General features: G+C 47.2%; 1 protein-coding gene across 2 annotated transcripts in view; it reads right to left on the reverse strand.

Moving 5' to 3' along the window:
- Window positions 1-1,847: 1,847 nt before the first annotated feature.
- Window positions 1,848-22,220, reverse strand: part of Eva1c (eva-1 homolog C) — a 78,639-nt gene continuing 58,266 nt past the window's right edge. For both annotated transcript variants that reach the window (XM_027929288.2, XM_027929286.2), the window contains 4 exons: window positions 16,803-16,946; window positions 10,430-10,510; window positions 8,512-8,601; window positions 1,848-2,417 (listed from right to left, as the gene is read on the reverse strand). In XM_027929288.2, the coding sequence (XP_027785089.2) occupies window positions 2,041-2,417; window positions 8,512-8,601; window positions 10,430-10,510; window positions 16,803-16,946 (692 nt within the window). In that variant the 3' untranslated portion in view covers window positions 1,848-2,040. The remainder of the gene's footprint in view (window positions 2,418-8,511; window positions 8,602-10,429; window positions 10,511-16,802; window positions 16,947-22,220) is intronic.

Consider the following 22,220-nt stretch of genomic DNA (forward strand, 5'->3'; position numbering starts at 1 on the left):
CAATGAGTTGATAAAATTATACTAAATTCTTCCCTTTAAGATTAATTTTATGTGACTTGACTTTCAACTCCTATTTAAAGAAAATTTTTGAAGACCTCTCTCCGCATTTGGGAGTCTGGGTCTCCTCACTCCACACCTTCACCTGATGGTCTGTAGCCCTGTAAAAGATGCCTGCTACGGGGCTAGGGTTGTGGCTCAGCGGTAGAGCGCTCGCCTAGCATGTGCGAGGCCCTGGGTTCATCCTCAGCACCACATAAAAATAAATAAATAAAATAAGAGTATTGTGTCCCACTTCAACTAAAATATATATATATATATTTTTTAAAAGATGCCTGCTCCATACCTGTGACTATTCCCAAGGGAGCAACTCTGTGTTTCCTGGTTGCTCAGGACTGAGTCAACTCCAGCACATTCTAGCCAGGCGCGGTGGACTCCAACATTTAACGGGCTAGTCAGCTTTTCATTGTCGTGGCCAAAATACCCAACGAGAACAATTTAGAAGAGGAGGAAAGGTTTATTTGGGGTTTTCGTCATGGTCGGAGACTCATTGCTCTGGGCTGAGCTGAGGCAGAACATCATGGCAGAAGAGCCCAGAGGAGAAAGGCAGCTCACCCCATGGTAGCCAGGGAGGAGAGGAAGGGGGTGGGGGGAGATCACAGCCAAGGCACCAGGCACACCCCCAGGGAGCTACTTCCTTCAGCCACCCCCCACTTGCCTAGAGTTCCCTCCCAGTTAGTCCATTCAAATTATGAACCCAGCAAATGGATTAATCCACTGGTTACATCACAGTTCTCATAATCATTTCACCTCTGAATATTGCTGCTCTAACACGGGAGCTTTCGGGGGACACCTCATATCCAAACCATAACATTCATCTACGTGTTTTTGCAGAGTCGATGCGAGGGCGAAGCGAGACGGGGCTGGGGGGCTTGCTGGTGGTAGGTGTAGGAGATGGACATGACATTCTATGCTTCAGTCCCACTGGGATCAAAAGAAAACATCCTCTGCACCAGAGCTATAGTGTCCTGCTCACAGGGGGACATCTGAAGGTGCTGCCAGCACCTTCCAGAACCTTCCAGTACCTTCTTAAACTCCTTCTGCTCCTTCATTAATGCTTTGAAATCTGACTCCACTTGCTCCTTTCCCCACAGGCTGTTGGGTGCTCTGGTTATTGGCTTTTACCCTGAGAAGCTCTGCAGTTTTCAACCCTAAGCCGGGAGTCCACAAACACTTTTGGTTCAGAACCAGAATAATTTTAGTCTTTCTAGACTATATTTACAAAAACAGACTGCGATCCACATCCAGCCTGCTGCCTGTTCTTATGCAGCCCATGAGCTAAAAATGGTTTTTATATTCTTAAATAGCTGATGTTAAAAGTAGGAGAATATGTGCAATGTGAGAATTAAATAAAATTCAGATTTTGGTGTCTATTGGAACAGAGCCACATTCATTCATTGGATGCTATCTATGGCTTCTTTTGAGCCACAACAGCTAAGATGAGCAGTTGTGGCAATGCCCACAGTATCTGTTGTCTTGCCCTTAAAGAAAAATTTTACCAATCCCTGCTCTAACCAAATAATGTTAGCAAATCAAAGCACTCATGTGCTCGTTTGCTGTCCTGAGTATCAGTACAGATTTTTAAACTGATATCTGTGGATCTTCTGCTTATTCGTATGTAAAATGGGGATAATGTTACTATCTCGTGAAGTTATTGTAAATATACTTATTCAACAAACAACAGGTAGGGCAGTACCTGTCATTGTAAGTGCTCAGAAAATGTGAGCTTTGTTTACACACAGACTTGTTAATGATAGACACAAACTCAAATAAGTACAGATCACAAAAACTTCTCCCCTCCTAATTTATTTTGGGGTGCTGTAAACAATTTGAAATGTCCCTTTGATGGCTTTCTGGCTTCACCAGTCTTGGATGCCATGGAGAATTCTCCTTCATAGAAGGTATAAATGAGACAGGACTGGAGGGGCATCTTGGATCCTTCCCTCTGCAGAAAGTGTGGTCTCATTGAGAGGCAGATGGTTTTCAGTAGAAGTGGCTCATGTTCCTCGGGAGGGACGTGTCCAAGCCACTGTTCATCCATATTTCCTGAATGATCTGCTCCCTGCGCTCAATCCTCTCTGCCAGCTCTGCAGCCTCTACGGAGCTGTAGGCTGGGTATGAAGTCCTGCAGAACCCCGCCAGCTCCCCTGGGAACTCCGAGTCAGAGGAGTCCTCCTCCTCTGCTTCCTCCTCGCTGTCCGCCCCAGGTCTGTCGCCTCCTGGCACCAGGCGCTCCCTCCCCAGCTGCAGCTCCTGAAAGTCTTTGGTGCAGGACACTCTGATGACCAAGGCACATAAGGTGAGGGTCAGGCCAATGCAGACACTAGACACAAACAGAAGGGCGGCTCTCTCAGGGTGGGCTGTGGAGGAGAGAAGAAGCGAGGAGTTGGGAGATGTCAGTCTTCACCAGCCCAAATCCCACAGAACCCGACGTCTGCCCGGGCAGGCAGCTAGTGAAGAACACCAACCCTTGACCGCACCTCTGGCACCACCCCGGGGATCTTATCCCTTGGTGGTCAAAAAGAGAAAACGTTGAGTACCGGCACATGTGTATGTGCATGAGGGGACACATGAAGAGGGACTCAGGAGCTTTCTGGAGCCAGATCCCCCTGAATTTAAACACAGACCTGCCACTCATTAGACGTGTGATTTTGAGGAAGTTGAATAACCTCTCTGGGCCTCAGTTTCCTCACCTGAACAATGGGGCTAACAAGTACTTTCTTATTATAGCGTTGTTATGAAGAAATAGGTTCATTCCTAAGAAGTTCCAGAAATACTCACGGGTGTGTAGCAAATGTTCAATAAAGTGTTAGCTATTATTAGTGGTAGACTACAAAGAATTAATTTTTGTCTGAAGTACAAATGACTTCATAAGTTCATTCAGATAGGAACTTAAGTAAAATATTATAGATATTAGCCAAGCTTAATTCCTTTCTTTTTAGGTAAAAAAAATAATAGAAGTTCTAGTAATTTTTCCTGCATCCATACGGACCTTCCATGTAGTAATAGAAATAAAAAATAATACAACTAAGTTCTATATATCTTGGTCTAAACCCTTATGATGCTTAGTCCTTGCATAAGGCCAGTGTAGGGAGGACTAATTCACTTATTTTACTATCACCCTCTCTATGGTGTCTACCCCTTGGGGTGTGGGCACTTCCATTCTGGATACAAGTAAACTCCTTCTTATTATGGACCTGGAGTCGGCAGACTTTTCCAGTAAATGATCAGACAGTAAATATTTTAGTTTTCATGGGCGATATGATCTTCATTGCACATATCAACCTCTGTTGTTGTAGTGCAAAAGCAGCCATAGTGTGTAAAGTAGAAGGCACTACTATCCCAATAAAACTTTATTAGTAGATTTGGGCTGTGGGCCACAGTTTGCTGACCTCTGATGCAGATGCTAAAGCTGGGACCCAGAGGGGAAGCTGCTGTCAAAAGCCAATGGCCTCTTCAGACTGAAGAGGGGCTCCTTGTGGGGTACACTTTGGTTCCTCCTGCATTTCCTCAGTGCATCTCAATGGAAATCTGGAGACACTGGCACTTGGGATGAAGTCATTGCACAGTAAGAGAAAAGATGCTAGGACCTGAGGCTCTGAGCCAGCTGACAAATCTTTTCCCCCTCTTCCGTGCAAATCACAGCCTCATCTTTCCCAACTCCATTCTTGCCTCCTGTATGGTTTGGACATGGTCTAAGTGTGCCCCAAAGCCCATGTGTTGAAATATAATCCCACTGCGAGGCATTTACTTGACTATGATGCTCAGAGGTGGGGCCTTTGAGAAATGATGGAATTAGATAGGTCAGATGGCTAGAGCCCACCTGGAGGGGGTGAGGAGGTGACCACAGGTTAGACATCACTAGGCTTGCTGCCTGAGGATGGGGCTCCATAGTTAGTTCCTCTTCTTCCATTTCTCCTGGCCAGTGGCTCTGGGTTCTACTGCCAAGACAGCTTCACACCATAGACCTAGTGTCTCTTGACTTAGATGCACTTCTGCCATGTGACCACTCTCCTGGGCAAGTCCACATCAAGTCCACTGGGATCCAGTGGCCAAAGATGGAGAGGATGGGTCACTCTTGGCAAGCCCCTGGGAAGGGTCTGACCAGTTAACTGCATGGACTGGCTTGAAGGCTCCCATTCTTGAGGGCTGGTAGTCACACGGAATCTTGGACATGAGCTGGCCGAATCCCTCCTGTTGTGGCTGAGTCACTTGTCCAAAGCCACCTCTAGTTGGGACCCCAGACTCAGGTCACGGTTATCTACAGAGCCCCAGGCTTTGCGCAATAAGCACATCCTCTGTCTTCTAGAATCAATTGGACCACATGAGTCGTCTGGGACCCCTTTTCTATCACATGTTCTGGAAAGTAAAGTCATCCGTCTTCTCGTGGTTGAGTAGAATCTTCACACTGTGTTTCGTTGGTATTGTCCTAAATGTCACCTTGGTTCATCACAGGCTAGGGCAAAGGACTCACTTTATCCTCTGTAGTGTGCTCTCGGGAGCCTCAGAACAGGGGTTGGTGGCCTCTAAGTCCCTTTTTAACTCTTAGATCCTGGTCTGGGACGAACATAAGCAACAGTTCAAATTGATTTCGGTCCAGATAAGATACACAGGAGCCACCTCCTGGGGACCTACTGCCACCAGAGGACCCAGGCAGCAGCCAGGGCCAGGGTCTTCTGAGGGCAAACCAATGTCCTATGGCCTCGCTGACAGCACTTAGGGATGTGTCAGGAACTTTCTGTCATGGAACCAAAGATTGGAGACCGTGGGGACACATCAGAGCCTGTACCTATGTGACAAGATGGCTGATCTCCACTTGTCCTCCCTGGCAGGGGACCCATGACTACGACTTTGCAATGTGTGATTAAACTTCTTTCCCTGGGTTTGTCTGAGCCCTAGAGTTCCTTTTACAGGAGACAATGATGCCCCCCAGTCAGGGGTCACTGTGAGCCTGTCCCAAGCTCTGGCTCTGCTTCTTTACCTGTGGCCCCAGTTACCCCCAGGCACTCTCCAGTCCACAGCAGGGTCTGCGGGGGGGCAGAAGGCACATACTCATCACAGTCCCAGGGCGGCGGGGCAGGGATGGGGAAAGAGGACCACAAAGAGGTCTGCAGGCATCCATGGGGCGGCCACACATAGCCGGGTGCAAAGAAACACTAACGAGAGGTTAGTGACTGATTGGCAACAGGAGGGGTCATGTTCTGAGGTGAGATGGGACTTACATAAATAAAGTCCCCTCAAGTACAATCTGCCAGGGGACAGTAGCTCATATGGGGACAGCTAGGAAACTACCTTCCTAAGAAAATCTTAATATTTCTCTTTCTCTCCCCCCCCCTTCCCTCCCTCTCTCTCTCTCTCTCTCTCTCTCTCTCTCACATACACACACACACACACACACACTCCTTGCCGTTCTCTAATTTCAAAACCTTCTGTGTTGGGAGAGACACCTCACTGATCACTTAAGTAGGCGTGGGAGAAACTAGTTGCAGGGACCCCTGAATATTTTCATGTCCCTTTTCCTGACCTCTGTGTTCCCCCCTCCAGCCCCTCAGCTGGTTTCTTCTTGTCCCATGTGTACTTGATTGCACTAAGTGTTGAAGCTCCTCATGGCCTGACCTCAAGAAGGTAGGAAACATCCTTTTGGATCCAATTTACCAACTACTTGGCAGATTTGGGCCAGAAGCAGCCCAGGTCATGCTTTTGGTCCCCAGATGCTCCTGCCACTGGGCTCTCCTTCAGAGACCTCTGTCCACTCCTCACAGCATACCTCTGTGACCTCAGATGATGAAGGTACGCCTGAGAGTTGGCTGGTCCCCTCTTTCCAGGAGTGACGAGGATGACACCTGCATTGTTTGATAATTGCTGTGGCCACTGTCCGGTTAGGTTGGAATTGCTTTGTCTGACATCTCTGGTGAGAGCTGCCCTGTGGACCCCTGACCAAGCACCTTGTGCTGTCACATGCAAGTGGCTACCTGCAGAGGGACACAGGCAGACCTGGAGGCATTTCTTCCTCTGTGAGCCTCTGTGACTTGAGTCATGAGAATACCTGTGTGACTCCATCTAGCCAGTGTCCAGCCTGAAGCATTTAGAGTCATTTTCCCCTGGACAGCAAATCCAGGCTTGGTCATGGCTCGCGGAGATGAAGGTACCCAAACGTCCCCAATAAAGCCAAATATCAGCCCATCGAGTCTTCACATTTTAAAAAATTATCTACAAATAGTAAATCCTGGGAGGTAACAATGTCAGGAGAGATCATAATGTCACTTGCTAACTGTGCTCCTCGGTGCCAGCGCTGTCCTAGACATCAGGACATGACAGAAACAAGATGACAAACTCTGCCCTTAAGGAGCTAAGTGTCTCAAGGGGGGACGGGCACTATAGAAAAAAAGTCTGTGATTTCTACGAGCAAGATGTGAGACGGCGGGCAGGATTGGAGAGAATTTCGAGAACTTTGATATCTCAAGGTCAGAAAGGCCCTGGGCCTCCAAATGTTAAGGGCACACCTCTTGGCTCAGGGAAGACGGAGCGATGGCTTTGTTGCTGATCCTGGGATCCTGGGGCTGGGGCTGTCCATGGCTCAGCTCCTCTGACCCTCAGCTTCTGAAGTGCAGAGTTGGGGGGGGTCAGAGCCCCATCTCTGGGCTTTGTTGCTATGGACTGAACTTTGTCCTCCCAAGTTCATTTATGAAGCCCCACCTTCAATGTGACGGGTATTTGGAGACGGGGCTTTAGGATGGAATTAAGGTTAAAAGGAGATGGAAGGGTGGGGTGCTAATCTGGTAAGACTGGTGGTTTTACAAGAGGAAGATCCTCCCGACCACTGTCATTCTAAGTCCCTCTCCCTCTCTCTGCCACGGGAGGACATAGCAAGACGGCAGCTGTCTACAAGCCAGGAAGAAATCGAATCTGCTGCCATCTTGATCATGGACTTCCATCCTCCAGAACTGTGAAAAGATAAGCATCCGTGGTTGAAGCCCGCGGTCTGTGGCCTCCGGTTATGGCAGCCTGAGCAGACGCAGGCAGTCATTGAGGGAAACGAGGCCCACAGCAGAGCTCAGGGCACGGCCGCAGCTCAGCCCACGAGTCCTTCTCCTTCTCTTCCCCCCATGTTCTGTTTGAAGGAACCTCATGATGCCTTTTCTCCAAGGGACTTTGAAAACCTGAGGATATTTCTGACAATGACCATCTTTCTGTGTCTTAACCGTAACAGTTCTCAGAATGGCAAGATGTGGAAACAGAAGGGTGGTTATAAAACAGAAAGAAACCAATAACCACATGACAAACCCACAGGAGGAAGAGTGCTCTGGAGAGACCATGGAGGAAGAGTGACAGGACCAAGCTCTCTCTCTCCTGTACTGAAATACTTCCTCAAGCCTTATCTCCCTCTGAAGAAGGGTGATCCAAACCCAGTCCAGCCCCGTCGGCCTTGATAGGAAGAACATCATGCATTATATTAATGTGTATTTTACTGAGGGTCTCAGGCTTTGGCCTCTGATATGGTTTGGATAAGTGTCCCTCTAAAGTTCGTATGTAAAAGTTGGGTCCCCAGGGTGGTGCTCTGTGAAAGTGCTGTGGACCTATCAGAAGGGCCTTAGGCCACTCAGGGCATGCACTTAGAGGTGATTGTGGAACCCTGGTCTCTTCCTCTCTGCTCTAATTCAAGATGTGACTGCTCAGTATGTCAGGTACCCCAGTAATCATGATGTGCCAGAGGCCCTACCAATGGGGCTACCTGGTTTTGGACTTAAGCCTCCAGAACTCTGAGCCAAAGTAAACCTCCCTTTACTTAGTAAGTGTCAGATATTCAGTTATAGCAATGGAAAGCTGACTAATACAACCCCCCTGACCAGGCAGGCAGGCACTGTTGAAACTTGGATCAACATGTCAAATTACTATCTGTCGTAAGCTAAGCAGGGAAGGTGGCAAAGATTGTTGGTGCCTCCCCAAAGAGGATCTGCCAGGCTGGGCGCAATCCTCCTGGCCCTGCTAATTCAGGAGGACTGAGTCTGATTGCTCCATGTGGGGAAGATTAACAAAGGAAACCGTGGCAACCACGAGAAATGACACTCGACTCGGAAAGTGACTCTGTCCTCGTGGGGCATGGCTTGTTTTGTTTACTTAAGAGGTTCCATTCTTTTTTCTTCAAGTTGGGGTGGAATTCAATAATCCCATGCCCTTCCCAAATTTTAGACCTGGGAAATGCATCCCAGCTTTTCAGTGGGGGAAACACCCGAGGAGCCCAGCCCCTAAACAGAGCAATTCTATCTGCGATTCTCTTGCCCGTTGCCTGGTTGCAGCTGTACCTGAATTCGGGTTTCTGGATCTCAGAGCTCGGCAGTTGCCATGTCAAACTAAAAGTCATTTTACCTGAGTGTTTCCATTGAATGGTGCATTTGTTAACAAGGCTTTAGTAAATCTGTTGACATTCCAGGAGGCTCTGAGTCGATGACCTACCTCTAATGTAAGCAAACGCTGCCAGAGAGTTGCTAACAATAACTCCATCTTTCCACAGAACTTTTGACTCACTTGGGTCCAAGTTTATACCTGTTTTACAAATAAAAAAAAAAAGTACAAAAGAAGTTCATCAGAGCTGTTCATAGTACCCCTGCCAATTCCTTGTCCTGGACTACCAGAATAATTAAAAGTCACCAAAATCAAACAAATGAGCCTCTTGCTATATGATGGACAATGAAGCCATTAAGAGTGCGCAGTAAGCAGTCCTTGAAAATACTGAGCGATAAAAGGGATTAGCAAATCCCTTTTAAAATGTGTCAGTGCCAAATTCAGGTGTGGCTCATCCACTCCACTGCAGAAGAGAACAAATCGATCTTTCCTTCCCAAAGGCAATGGCATTCATTGTGCCTCTGGGAGGCTTAATAGATAACGTCTCGGGTTAACCGTGGACCTGCTGCCGGCTCCGTGGACCAGAGATAAGACAAACCTTGGATCCTGGGGGCAGGCACTGTAGGTCTGCTTTTTTGGAGCTCACAGAAGAATGGGGGAGGGTGGCCTGTGTACCTGCTGGTGAAACTGCCTGGATGAGTTAGCCAGCTGGTGCCGGGGCAGTCTGGGGGCTCAGGGGACCCCTGAGAACATCAGACAGGGCAGATGTCTATGAGAAAGATGGCATGGATTTCTCAGGTCCCCTCTGCAGGGGGACCAGGTATTCATGGGATCAGTGGGTCTGAGATGCAGAGCCTGGCAGAAAGCAGGGTCGTGGACTAAAGAACACGGAAGGACATTACCAGTGATTATTTTTAAGCTTTGAACTAGGGGTGATTTCTGTTTCTTGGTGTTTTCCATACCAAGAAGTTTATATAAAGGCGAATTATAGGGCTGGGGTTGTGGCTCAGTGGCAAAGCACTTGCCTAGCACGCGTGAGGCACTGGGTTCGATCCTCAGCACCACATAAAAATTAATAAATAAAATAAAGGCATTTAAAAAAGCAAATTATACAGTTAGCCCTCTCTATCTGAGGGGGTCTGCATCTGTGGATTCAACCAACCACTGATCAAAAGTATTCCCCCCAAAATTGCCTCTATACTGAACATGTACAGATTTTTTTCCTTGTCACATTTCCCTAAAAAAAAATATAATATAGCAACTATTTACATAGCACTGACATCTTATTGGGTATTATAATTAACCTCGAGATCTTTTAAAATATGCAGGAGGATGTGAGTAGGTCACACGCAACACTACTCCGTTTTGTATAAGGACATTGAGCTCCTGCTGATTATCTGTGGAGGGTTCTGGAACCAGTTCCCCACAGACACAGAGGGACATGGGTAGTTTTATAATAATTAAGGGGAAATACCTAATAAAGATAATAAAATAACACACTCACTACCCCAAACCCAGCATCCGAGGTGCTTCCTATTCTCTGCAGTTTCTCTCAGGAACCCCATGGGTCTGAAATCCATTCTAGATTTGAACAAAAATCAAGATTTCCATCCCTCCTTATTGACAGAAATCCAGGGAACACTGAAGGAGGAAGGTGGTGTGTGTGGAGGATGTAGGTCCTACCTGGCCCTGGCCCACCCAAGTTCCCAACAGGATCATCTTTGCTGACCACCAATGGGCTCATTGTATAATCTAATGTACGTCTGAGCAGATCCTTGTTCAGAGTGGCTTTTCTTTTAGGAAGCAAAAGGGGAATGGAGGGGAAGTTTATTCTACTTAATACTTTTATAAAATCAAAACCAAACCAAATGCTGGCTGCCGTCTGCAACCATTGGACTCCAGTACCGGCATTACCAGCGCAAGTAGCTCAAAACACCTCCTGATGTCCCCTGTCACTCTGGGCAATGTGTGCATGGTGGTGGTCAGGGGTTCTCTACCTTTACTTCAAGATCAGGGCCACCAACATTACCATGTTCAGCGTCCTTCTGCTTCAAAGAAGGCTTGAGGTTAACAATGGCTGGATCGATCGCAGTAAGAATGTTCTTGGGAACTAAAAGCCAAAAAGAAATATTTATATACTTGGTATATTTTTAAAATTTATACACTTAATATATGTTTAAGGTAGATAATATTTAAAATCCACTATTCAGATCGGTTCAAGAATCACTGCTTGTCAGATGCACACATGGACACACATCCATTCTCTCTCTCTCTCATACACACACACACACACACACACACATACACACACACACCAATGGTGCCTGAGTAATCACCAAATATCCCAGAAAGGTGAAATTTTAGATCCATTTTTTCATTAATTAAAAAAGTGGAAAATAATAAGACTATGATGTATTCATCCCATGGAATACAATCTAATGATAAAAAGAATTAAGTAGTGATACATGTTTTGAACCTCAAGAACATGCTCAGTGGAAGAAGCCATTCACAAAAGATCATGTATTGTGTGCTTGCATTTATACGAAATATTCAGAAAAAGTAAATCTAGTGATAGAAGTTAGATTAGTGGTTCCCTGCATCCTCAATGAACGTGAAGAGAATTCCAGGACTCCATGCCAAAGTGATTCACTAAGTAGGATGAGAGGATTACAGAGAGACGAGAGGAAGGCAGCCCCATAGACGCCTCTGGAGGTGGTTAAAGATTCCGCTGAACTGACCATAAGAATACGTGGTCAGACGTCAGGATCCCCAGGCCCGGCAGCTGGCAGATGACAGCAGAGGCTGAAACAGAGCACAGCATGGATTTCTCAGGTCCCCACTGCAGAGGGACCAGGTATTCATGGGATCAGTGAGTCAGAGATGCACAGCCTGGCAGAAAGCACAGTCAGAACTAAAGAACACAGAAGAACATTACCAGTAATTATTTTTAGGCCGAGTGCACTGCCTGCCACAGGCCCAGAGAGGGCAGAGGAAACCAAAGAGTCTTGCAGCAGAAAATTGCTTCTTTTTATTTGTCCTTTCGCCCAGCTGATATCTGGGATAAGTGCTAACAGGAAATAGAAGTGAAGCCAACACAAACTGCAAGTTCAACTGCGTTGTTCTTTAAAAAGAATACATAAGACATCTTCGGCAGCGAGAAAACTTCATTTCCGTTCTCGGAGAGCTTAACTAAATTCTTCTGGGGATGTCTCAGGATCACCAACCAGAGAACAGTCCTAAATTGGGAGCTCTCCAAGAGCAGGAGGCCCTGGCACCGTCGTGCCCACTAGTGAGGTCAAGTTCTGAAGAGACCCAGAGAAGATGCAGGGCACACTACCCATCCTGAGACCGTGGCAGTGTCCGGAGAGCTAAGCTGGGTTGCCAGGGGGATCCTTCCTTCCTTCCTTCCTTCCTTCCTTCCTTCCTTCCATACTGGGGATTGAACTCAGGGGCACTCCACCTCTGAGCCATATCCCTGGCCCTATTTTGCATTTTATTTAGAGACAGGGTCTCACTGAGTAGCTTAGTGCCTTGATTTTGCTGAGGCTGGCTTTGAACTTGTGATCCTCCTGTCTCAGCTTCCTGAGCCTCTGGGATTACAAGTGTGGGCCACCACGCCCAGAACAAGAAGCTTTCTAATCAAACCACCTCTCACTCCCTTCTGGGTCCTGAGAATTCTGTCCCTGGTTCCCTGGCACCAGTAAGTCAGGACATGTCATCTCTCCCTACCAGGAGTGGCACTTCCTTGTCACATTTCTCTCGGCTCATTCTCAAAATGTGGCTTTAGGAGGCCCTTGGCTCTCTGCAAATGCCAGAGACTTTACAGGCGTGAAAGATCAAGAATTTTATGGAGGATGCAAATAAAAACTACTCTAAGATCTCATCTCATCCCAGTAAGAATGGCAGCTATTATGAAGACAAACAGCAATAAGTGTTGGTGAGGATGTGGGGGAAAAGGCACACCCATATACTGCTGGTGGGACTGCAAATTGGTGCAGCCAATATGGAAAGCAGTATGGAGATTCTTTGGAAATCTGGGAATGGAACCACCATTTTACCTAGGTGTCCCTCTCCTGGGTCTATACCGAAAGGACTTAAAAACAGCATACTACAGGGACACAGCCACATCAGTGTTTATAGCAGCACAATTCACAATAGCTAAACTGTGGAAGCAACCTAGATGTCCTTCGGTAGATGAATGGATTTAAAAAATTGTGGCATATATACACAATGGAAAATTAGTCAGCAATAAAAGAGAATAAAATCATGGCATTTGCAGGTAAATGGATGGCATTGGAGGAGATAATGCTAAGTGAAGTCAGCCAATCCCAAAAAACCAAATGCCAAATGTTTTCTCTGATATAAGGTGACTGACTCATAGTGGGGTAGGCAGGGGGAGCATGGGAGGAATAGAAGAATTCTAGATAGGGCAGGGGATTAGCAAGGATGGTGGAATGTGATGGACATCATTATCCAAAGTACACGTATGAAGACACGAATTGGGTGTCAACATACTTGATATACAGAGATATGAAAAATTGTGGTATATTTGTGTAATATAAGAATTTGTAATGACAAAAAAAAAAAAACAAGACAAAGTACATGTATGAAGACATGAATTAGTATGAACATACTTTATATACAAAGATATGAAAAATTGTGCTCTATATGTGTAATAAGAATTGTAATGCATTCCACTGTAGTATATTTAAAAAATAAAATCAATTATGAAAAAAGAATTTTATAGAGGAGCTCAGAGAGGAAGGGCATTCTAGGAAGAGCTCTGCAGGATATCCAGACTCAAGGGATGGCATCGCCTGTGTCTGACACAGGTCATGGCAGGAAACTTGCTCATTTAGTATGAAAAAATGGCTCTGATACTGAAAGAATAGTTTAAGATATTTAAATAACAGGTGTCAACACACCTGTCAGATTCTTCAAACCAGTTCAGAATAGGAGCAGGCACTGGGGTATGATTTATTATCATCTCTCAAACCTGCTCCTCTCCACTTCAGGTAGGTTCATGAAAACACCAGCAAAGTGCTCTTATGGAGCGCCTAATATGGCTGGGCCCTGTTGTGGAAAGGTTGAACGATGCATCTAGCACAATCCTCTAGTAGCCTGGTAAAGATGTGTATTGTTTCCTTTCTAAAGATAGAAAGTGAGGGCTCAAAGAGGCACCATCCCCCAGGAAGGGCAAAGCCTCCACTCCTGGTGTGGTTCACACAACACCCTCACTCTCTCCACCGTGCTAGACTGTCCCTGGCACATCCAGCCTTTGGGAATTGGATCAAAGATTATTTTAAAGGATCATAAAGATGGCAAAGTGATTCCTCCTCAGGAAGTCCCTCTTGAATCTGTGTGCCTGAAGCCAGACTCTAATGGACGTGAATGGTTTGCTAAATTTGGGCAAAACCCTCATCTTGACCAACTGATAGGTTGATTGACTGACTAAATAAACCTTCTGTGTCAAATTTGGATCAGTGCAGCTTTTAAGAAAGAAATCTCCATAAGTGGAACTTAGGACCTCAAATAATTCTTAACATCAGATTCAAAAATGGTTTGATGTAACTGTAGACTATGTGGTGCCCAGATGGTCGGTATATGGGCCTTTAAACGGTGGCCACTGTCTTCTCCCCAGTCCTCCAGGAGGAGCTGTGGGGCCCCAGGAAATTGTCAGGGTGGGGATGCTGGCCGTGTCTGCCTTGGTGACCCTTGGACCACAAGAGGACCCAGGGCCTGTGTGATGGGAAGGAGCCCTCCATGCAGAGAGGACCGGGGGTTGGGGAGCTGGCTGAGCCATGCAGGTCTGCCTTCCCACTGGGACAGCCCAAAATCCAGCTTCTCTATACAGTTTAGCTGATGGTAAAAATACAGAGCGAGGACCTCATATTGCAGCACTTTAAAGATGAGGACTTGAATGACGTGTCTCCAAATCCAATCAATGACCACAGGCTCTGAGCTCTGAGTGCCCTGACGTCAGCCAGACGTGCTGCTGTAATTGGAACTGCAGAAGGCTCCCCGCCCCCCCCCACCCCCCCCAGGGCGAGGGCATGTGACAGTGCTGATGTCAACCACCCAGCCCAGATGCAGGGCGGAAATGCAGAGCCGCGAGGAAATGATGCTATAAAACGGGGAGGAATATTCTTTCTAAAATGCAAGTTCCTTGTGCTCCGTGAGAAAACCTTTCAGGGCTTCTCAGTGCTGTGAAGTACAAATAAACTTGAACTTCCCATCCCCCCCCCCCATGAAGGCTGGAGCTCACCCCCCAGGCTTTGTCTATGCCCTGCCTTCTGCCTGCCCTTCCCTTCCCTTCTCCCCCTTTCACTCTGCAGACTCCCCCCGACACGTGGTCACACCTGCCTCAGATACCACACCCCCTGGGAAGCCCTCCTGATCCCTGGAGTCTCCCTGAGTGCCCTTCATGGCGCCATAACATAGAACCCCCATTTCCACTCTAGCCCCCACCTCCATGCCTGGCATGTCACTCACGCAATAAACACGCATGGCATGAATAAAGGTGAGACTGAAGCAGCACTCTCCTGTCCCTCTCTGACCCAAGAACTCAGCCACAGAGCTGCGCCACAGAGCAGCGGTTCATGCCTGATGAAGGCCAGCGATCGGACGTACAGACGCTCACACCTGCAGATTGTCTGGTGAGTCCCTTGATGCCTGTCTCTTCCCTGACTGCCAATCTCATGAGGACGAGGACCACGTGCTTTGTTTGCCACTGAACCCTGAGCACCTGGCACAGCTCTGGGCTACAGAGAAGGCACGGGATGTGCAGAATGGGACATGTGACACCCCGCCCCCACCCCCACCCCCGGTCCTGAAGTTCAGCTCGTCTTTTTGGTAGGAGCTAAGGGGAGCCACAGCCCTAGCAGAACAGGCCGGCAGAACCTGCTGCTCCTGGCTTGAAAACATACTGGAAAAGTCACCTCATTGGCAGGCTCAAGCCCCGCTCCTCACTCAGACCCAGCTGAGGAGGCCTGCAGGTCTGGGACCTACCAGTGACGAATGTTGAGCTTCCAGGGAACCTCAGCCAGGAAGGGCTCTCCAGGTCACCCAGAGCTTTTTAGACACGGTGCAGGAAAAAAGACTGAGCCAGCCAAAGCAGCCTTCCTGTAGCAAATGTGGGTGCTACTATTTGGGGGAATACACTTATCTAGTCATGTCATTGTACCTATTGTGGCCTTGACACTAGAGAAAGAATATTTTAGTTCAGCATATAGAAATCTGGAGATGCAAGGGGGTCTTACCAGCCACAGAAAGGAATGAAGCACTGCCACATGCTCCAGCATGCTTAAACTGTGAAAATACACACCAACGGTTACACACTGTATGACGCGAGTTATAGGAAATGTGCCAAAGAGACGAATCCCTGAAGACAGACAGGTGGCAGCCCGGGAGGGTTCAGGGGTATAAGGGTAGATTCGGGGGGTTGGGGGACGCTGACTGATAAAGGGCATGGCATTTCTTTGGGGGTGATCAGAATGTTCTTAAAATTGTTTGTGGTGATGGTTGTGCAAATTCCATGTACCAACTAAAAACCATTGATTTGTACGTTTGAATGAGTGACTCGTGTGGCTTGGGCATTACATCTCAATAAAGCTGTATCAAGAGTAACAACCACACAAGGCTGGAGATGTTTGTCAGGGGAAAAAGGTATCAAGCTCTTCTTTATAGAACTCTTTTCTTTCCTTTGCTTTGTGCTCATTTAAAAAAAAAATCTACGTATTAGTCTTACAAAGTAGAGATCTACAGTTCCCTCAGAAGAATAACGAACGGCTGGCTTTTAAGTAGTTTTATGGAATTAGAATCTAAACAAAGCAAGTATTTCATTCTATTATTTAAAGACACTAGAAAAACAAAGTAATGCTGTCATACAACCCTTTTAATTGATTTGGGGTAAGCATTTGATCTGTTGACTCAGTGCTGAGGGTACGTAGATAAAAGAGCTGTTGGCAGCACAGACAGTTAGTCATTTAGGGCCCCAGAGCAGCTCTAGAAGGTTAAGTAGGAGCCAGGCCATTCTTCGGTGAACTTGCATGACACACCAATAAATTTTCAAGCTGCGTAAGAACCCAGATTGCAATCGCTGTTCCCGGTGACTTCCGCGTTCTCTCTCGTTGCTAGTCCTTTTCCTACCCCCACCTCCTGCCAATCAGATTGCTACGACCTTAAACTCTGACCAAAGAAAATTCTATTACTTATCTGATGTGAATGCCATAAACAAGAATCAGGACTAGAGAGGGGGTCTGGAACGTCTGGGATGGCCACGCTGTCTCAGAAGTGGAGTCCTTTGGCTCCTTGGCTCCATGCAAACTCCTTTGGTTGACACAATCACATCACCTCCCAAAGAGGCAGCGTCTTGGAGTAGCTGGGTCAGGGTTCATTCTTACCGCATGCGTAGGTAACTGTGAGGTATTTCTTCACTCCTGGCAGACAGGGGCTTCCGAAATGGTGATTGTTGACGGGGATTTTGCATCTCTGCTTCCCGTAGCACCTTCTGGACAGTACTTGTAAGGCGGAGTAAGACACACAGTCTGTAAGGGAAAATGAACTTTAGGGTTCATTCCACACTAGGTTGTCACCAGCTATGGCATCTCTGTAAGTACATATACAGACTTCAAATCAGATGAAGGTAGTTCCCCTGCTTATCCTTTATTCTCATTAAAGAACTCAACATGGCAAGTGCCATAATATCAATCTTCTTTATAGCTGAATAATATTCCATTGTGTATATACACCACATTTTCTCTATCATGCTTAGTGAAATAAGCCAATCTCAAAAAAAAAAAAAAAAAAAAAACAAAGACAGAATGTTCTCTTTGGTATGTGAATGCTAATTCACAATAAGGCATGGGGGAAATAGAAATCCACTGGATTAGACAAAGGGAATGAAGGGAAGAAAGGAGGAATGGGAATAAGAAAGACAGTAGAATAATTGCACATAACTTTCCTAGGTTTATATATAAACACACGATCAGGGTAACTCCACATCATGTTCAACCCCAAGAATGGGATCCTAATTAGAATAAGTTATACTTCACGTATGTATAACATGTCACAATACACTCTACTGTCATGCATGTCTAAACAGAAGAAATTTTAAAAATCATGTAATAAAAAAATGGGCTGGTGTTTGAATGCTCTTTAATGAGCTGGGCAGCACCAGCTCTGTGGTCCTGTACTGGAAGGCCCTGAGCTTGGTTTAAGGCCCTCCATCTTGAAATTCTGATGCCCTTTTGAAAAGGGGAACCTGAATTCCTGCTTTGCACTGGACTCTACAAATTATGTCATTGGTCCTGCATACGGAACAGATCAAACATGCAGAACACTGAATGGGGGTTCTTGGTTTGTTTACAATCTCTCCCACTCTTTGGAATATTTAATTTGTTTATTCTAAGACTCTCTCTCCCCTACATGGACATAAGCTCCGTGAAGGAATACTTCTCTCTTGTTTATCATCTAACTGCTACTGCCTGGCCCACTGCAGGAGCCCAATAAATAACTGATGGATGAATAAATGAAATGAAATAATAAAGACAAAAATGTGTTTTCCAGCCCCCTGACACAACGCCATCATAGTTAGTATTAACTGAACACTGATTTCTCTGGTTTCCATGTGTCCCCCATACATAGATCATGTGTTGGAAACTTAACCCTCAAAATCATCTGATAGTGGTGTGTGGAGGTGAGGCTCTTTAGCTCTTTAGGATTAAATGAAGTCATGAGGGGGCGACCCCCATAATGTCATTCATGCTTTTACAAGAAGAGGAAGAGAGACCCCAAGCCAGCAGGATCACTCTGTCTTACCATGTGAAACCCTCTGCATTAGAACCAGAAAGAAGACTCTTGCAGAAGCTACTGCCATACTCTTGTACTTTTCAGCTTCTAAAACCTTAAACCAAATATACTTCTATTCTTTATAAATTACCCAGTCTCAGGTGTTTTATTATAGCAACAGAAAATGGACTATTATACCTATAGAGGATGATGTGCTGTGCTATGTACGGTTGGAAAAAAAAAACCCAAGAAGACCCCTCCCTTGCCTTCTCAGGATGTGCAGTGGAGTTGGATAGACAAAACCCATATGGGAGACCAGTGTCTAATAGGTCACCAAGGGACACCGTGAATGAGTGTCAGCAAGGAGTGGTCCAGAAAAGAGGTCCTTGAGGTCAAGAGCCAGAGGGATCACTGTGGACCAGAGAGGTCAAGACAGGCTTTGGGGTGGGGAGGGGCTTGGTCATGGAAGAAACAGCTTGAGTTGGCAGAGGCAGGCCAGAGAGAAATGTATGAACAGAGGTGAGAGGACCAGGAGCAACCCAGGGGCTGGCTGTGAGCTGCAAAAGTGTGTGGGTGGGGCAGCCACAGCGAATGAAGCAAACTGGGGCAGGACCGAGACGGCCTCTGACTGCTCAGCTAACGCATTTGAACTTCCTTCTGCAAGCAACTGGTAGCCTAAAGAAATGACCTGACACTAATGACCACTGGGGTCAGGGGACAGGATGACCTGGAGAGAAATGGAAATAAAGACAGGGACAACAGTCTGGAATCCATTTTAAATATGCACAGTGGGGGCAGCTGAGGGTTTGAAGAGCAGGGAATGGAAAAGGAGGGAATTTTAGAGACCTTGCAAAATTCAACCGAGTTATAATGTTATGACAGCTGACATTGGGCCAGTACTATTCTTAACAGCCTATGTTGATTGATTTAATGTTCCCAATGGCCCTATGAGAGAGGCTTTTGATCTCTCTCTCTCTCTCTCTCTCTCACACACACACACACACACACACACACACACACACACATTTTAGGGATGAGAAAGTTCTAGAACCTCACACAGCTAGAGAGTAGTGGGACATGGACATGAAAATTGCCAAGGCTCCTGAGCCTACGCTACTGAGCTCTGAGCTCTGTCCTCCAGGTGACTGGTGGAGCGCAGGTGAGGGAGCTCTCCAGACAAGGGCAGATCTTGAGCTGTGGGACTGGGACACTGTGGTGCTGTTGACCATGATCGAGGAAGCCGTAGGAATGGGCAGTTTGCAAACAAGAAATACCGTCCTGCATTCAAGATGGAAAGGGGCTTTCAAGAGGATGTGTAGATGTGGAGGCGGCGAGGACAGGCTCAGGCTGGGGAGCCCAGGGGCTGGTGGTCAGGGGAACAGAAGCAAGAGTCGTGTGTGTGTCTGCTCACATCTTACAGGACAAGCTCCTCTATCCTCCTCTCTAACAACACCCCCTGCCCTCCCCTACCCAGGCCTGTCTCCAGCCTGGTCTCTCTCCTTCTGGAAAGGGCCTGCTGTGCCCCTTGCCTCTGCTGCACCTCCCCACCCCTCAGTGTCCTCTGTCCCACCCATGCCCGGAAACTGATCCCTTTCCGAGGATCACAGGAACCAACAATTGTCACATCCAAGAGGTGGAAGCCAATCCCAGTTTCTCTCTGTCTCTGGAACCTGGTGCCTGAGCTCTTGTTGGAGGATTTCCTCCCAACCTTGGCGCCCTGGTGCCCTTTACCCCAGTTTGTCTCCAATTCCTCTACGCAGAGCCTCTGCAGTGCTGCCACCCAAAGCAAGCTCACTCCCTGATCTGGGCTCTCTCTCCCATGTCCTCCATCTGGGCTGCAATTCTATCCCTGTTGCTGCCAAACCACTGGATTGCAGCTCTCAGTTGGGGCCCATCTTCAGAAGACCTTGAGCAATGACTGCCCAGACTGCACTTGCGGAACGTCTCCCTCCGGTGTGTGGACCAAATGTACCCTCTCGCCACATGACCCCGCCAACATCCAATCAGCACCACCCTCCCCTGCCTGCTCTCCAGGTTACCTTTTCAGATTCCTGCTGCCTGTCTGTCTCTGTGGCTGGTAGCGACACTTTCACAGGAGCCTCAGTGGGAAGCCTCTGCTCCCCCCTCCTCTTCCTCACACACTCCCATCTGATGCAGGACATGAGGAGCCAGGAGGATTAGAGAGACGAAAGTGAAACGGAAGAGGATACCTGATGAAGGGAGGTGAGGTGCAGGAGGGGAGGTGTGGCTGCAGCTTCTGAAAGCCAGGGCCCAGGGGCAGTGGGGCAGGAGGTGGACAGTCAGGCCAACAGAGAGCCAGTGGGTGGGGGGAAGAAGCGTGCCCTGGATATGCTCATCTGGTGCTTTCAGAATGGGCCACGGAAAACGTGGGTCAGGCTCTGGGAGGGCCCATAAGTGTGTGGAGTGAACAAATGACCCTGGACGAAAGTGGACAGTTTGTCATGATCCAACCCTCACTGTGGGTGAGTGGGCATGGAATGGCACTGGAGATGGCAGGGGACGTGAGTTCCTCCGGTGGGGCTGGCTGTGCGTACACAGAGGCACAGCTGTGGGTGGTGATGGGTGAGGTCTTACAGAAACCACAGTGTTGGCACAGAAGCCAGGTGGGGTTGTGCTGTGGCTGGAGGTGTCCCCCAGAGTCTGTGTGCTGTATACTCACTCCCCAAATTCATATGTCCATGGTACGTGGAGGTGGGGCCTTGGGAGGTGATAGGATTAGGTGAGGTCATCATGGTGGGGCCCCCATGATGACATTAATGGCTTTATAGGAAGAGGCAGATAGACCTGAGCTAGCACGATTGCTCTGTCTTGTCCCGATGCCCTTCGCTGTGTTATGACACAGCAAGAAGACCCTCACCAGATGCCATGTCCTTGGACTTCCTGACCTCCAGAATGGTAAGCTAAATTCTTTGTAAATTAGCCAGTCTGTGGTATTTTCTTATAGTAACAGAAAACAACCTGAAGCTAAAATCACAAATCAATAAATGCATCTGCTGAGAAAAAAAGGGGGTCAGGAAAAAAAGTAAGTAATGGAGGGATTCAGGGCACAAGTAACCTCAATGGCTGATCCACAGAGAGGTTAATGAATGTGATCAAACGGGCCAGTACAGACGCTCAATCAATAAATGGCAGCTCCTTTGCCAGGGATGCTGGCATCAACTCCATTCCAAGGAGCCCCAGCATTCTCAGGAAGCAGCTTGGGGACTACACAGGGTAAGTAAAGGGAAGGAGCACGTTTCATGGACGCTCCACTTTCATCTCTGGGTCAGCTGAAGAGCTGTCAAAGAGTCTGGTCGAAAAGAAATCTCTATGGCTAACCACTAAAATCTCCAGTGGCTAAACACTGTAACCATTGGAAAGACAACGACCTTTAGGAAAAGACGATCAAATATATGTATTTGGCCCTCTGTATCTCCAAGTTTCACATCCAAACAACCACACGTAGAAAATATTTTTTAAATTCCTGAAGGTTCCAAAAAGCAAAGCTTGAGTTTGCCGCACTCTGAGTGCTATGCTGAGTCCACAGGAATGAAGTGGTGCACATTAGGCAGCAGAAGTAACCTTCAGATGATCTGAAGTTACAGAGGACATGCATAGTCGGTATGCAAATACTACAGCATTTCATTTAAGGGTCCTGAGCCATCCCCAGCAGATACTGAGAGATAACTGTATACACATCACCACTAATGGTGAGGACTATTATAAAAGGAAGGATTTGGATATATTCATGAAGGTTCTGGTCTATATGCCTGATAATTAGGGAGCTGGTCACACCGCAGGAACTCAACCAATAGGTATTTTACAAATGAACTAGTGCATTGAAATAAGCAGCCTGGCCCATCAGGCAATGCATACGTCCCATGTATCTGGCTCTAGAATGTGGGGTTTGGGGGGGAAGGGGAGCCCCTGATCTGTACGTTTGAATCTGGGCTGAGAAGAGCTGTCTCCAGGGAACTTGTTCAACTGTCATTCTTCTGAGTGGCGCGTGGGTCAGCTCTCCTCAGCAATCC

Source organism: Marmota flaviventris, chromosome 8 (genome assembly GCF_047511675.1).
Source record: "Marmota flaviventris isolate mMarFla1 chromosome 8, mMarFla1.hap1, whole genome shotgun sequence".
Classification (NCBI taxonomy): domain Eukaryota; kingdom Metazoa; phylum Chordata; class Mammalia; order Rodentia; family Sciuridae; genus Marmota; species Marmota flaviventris.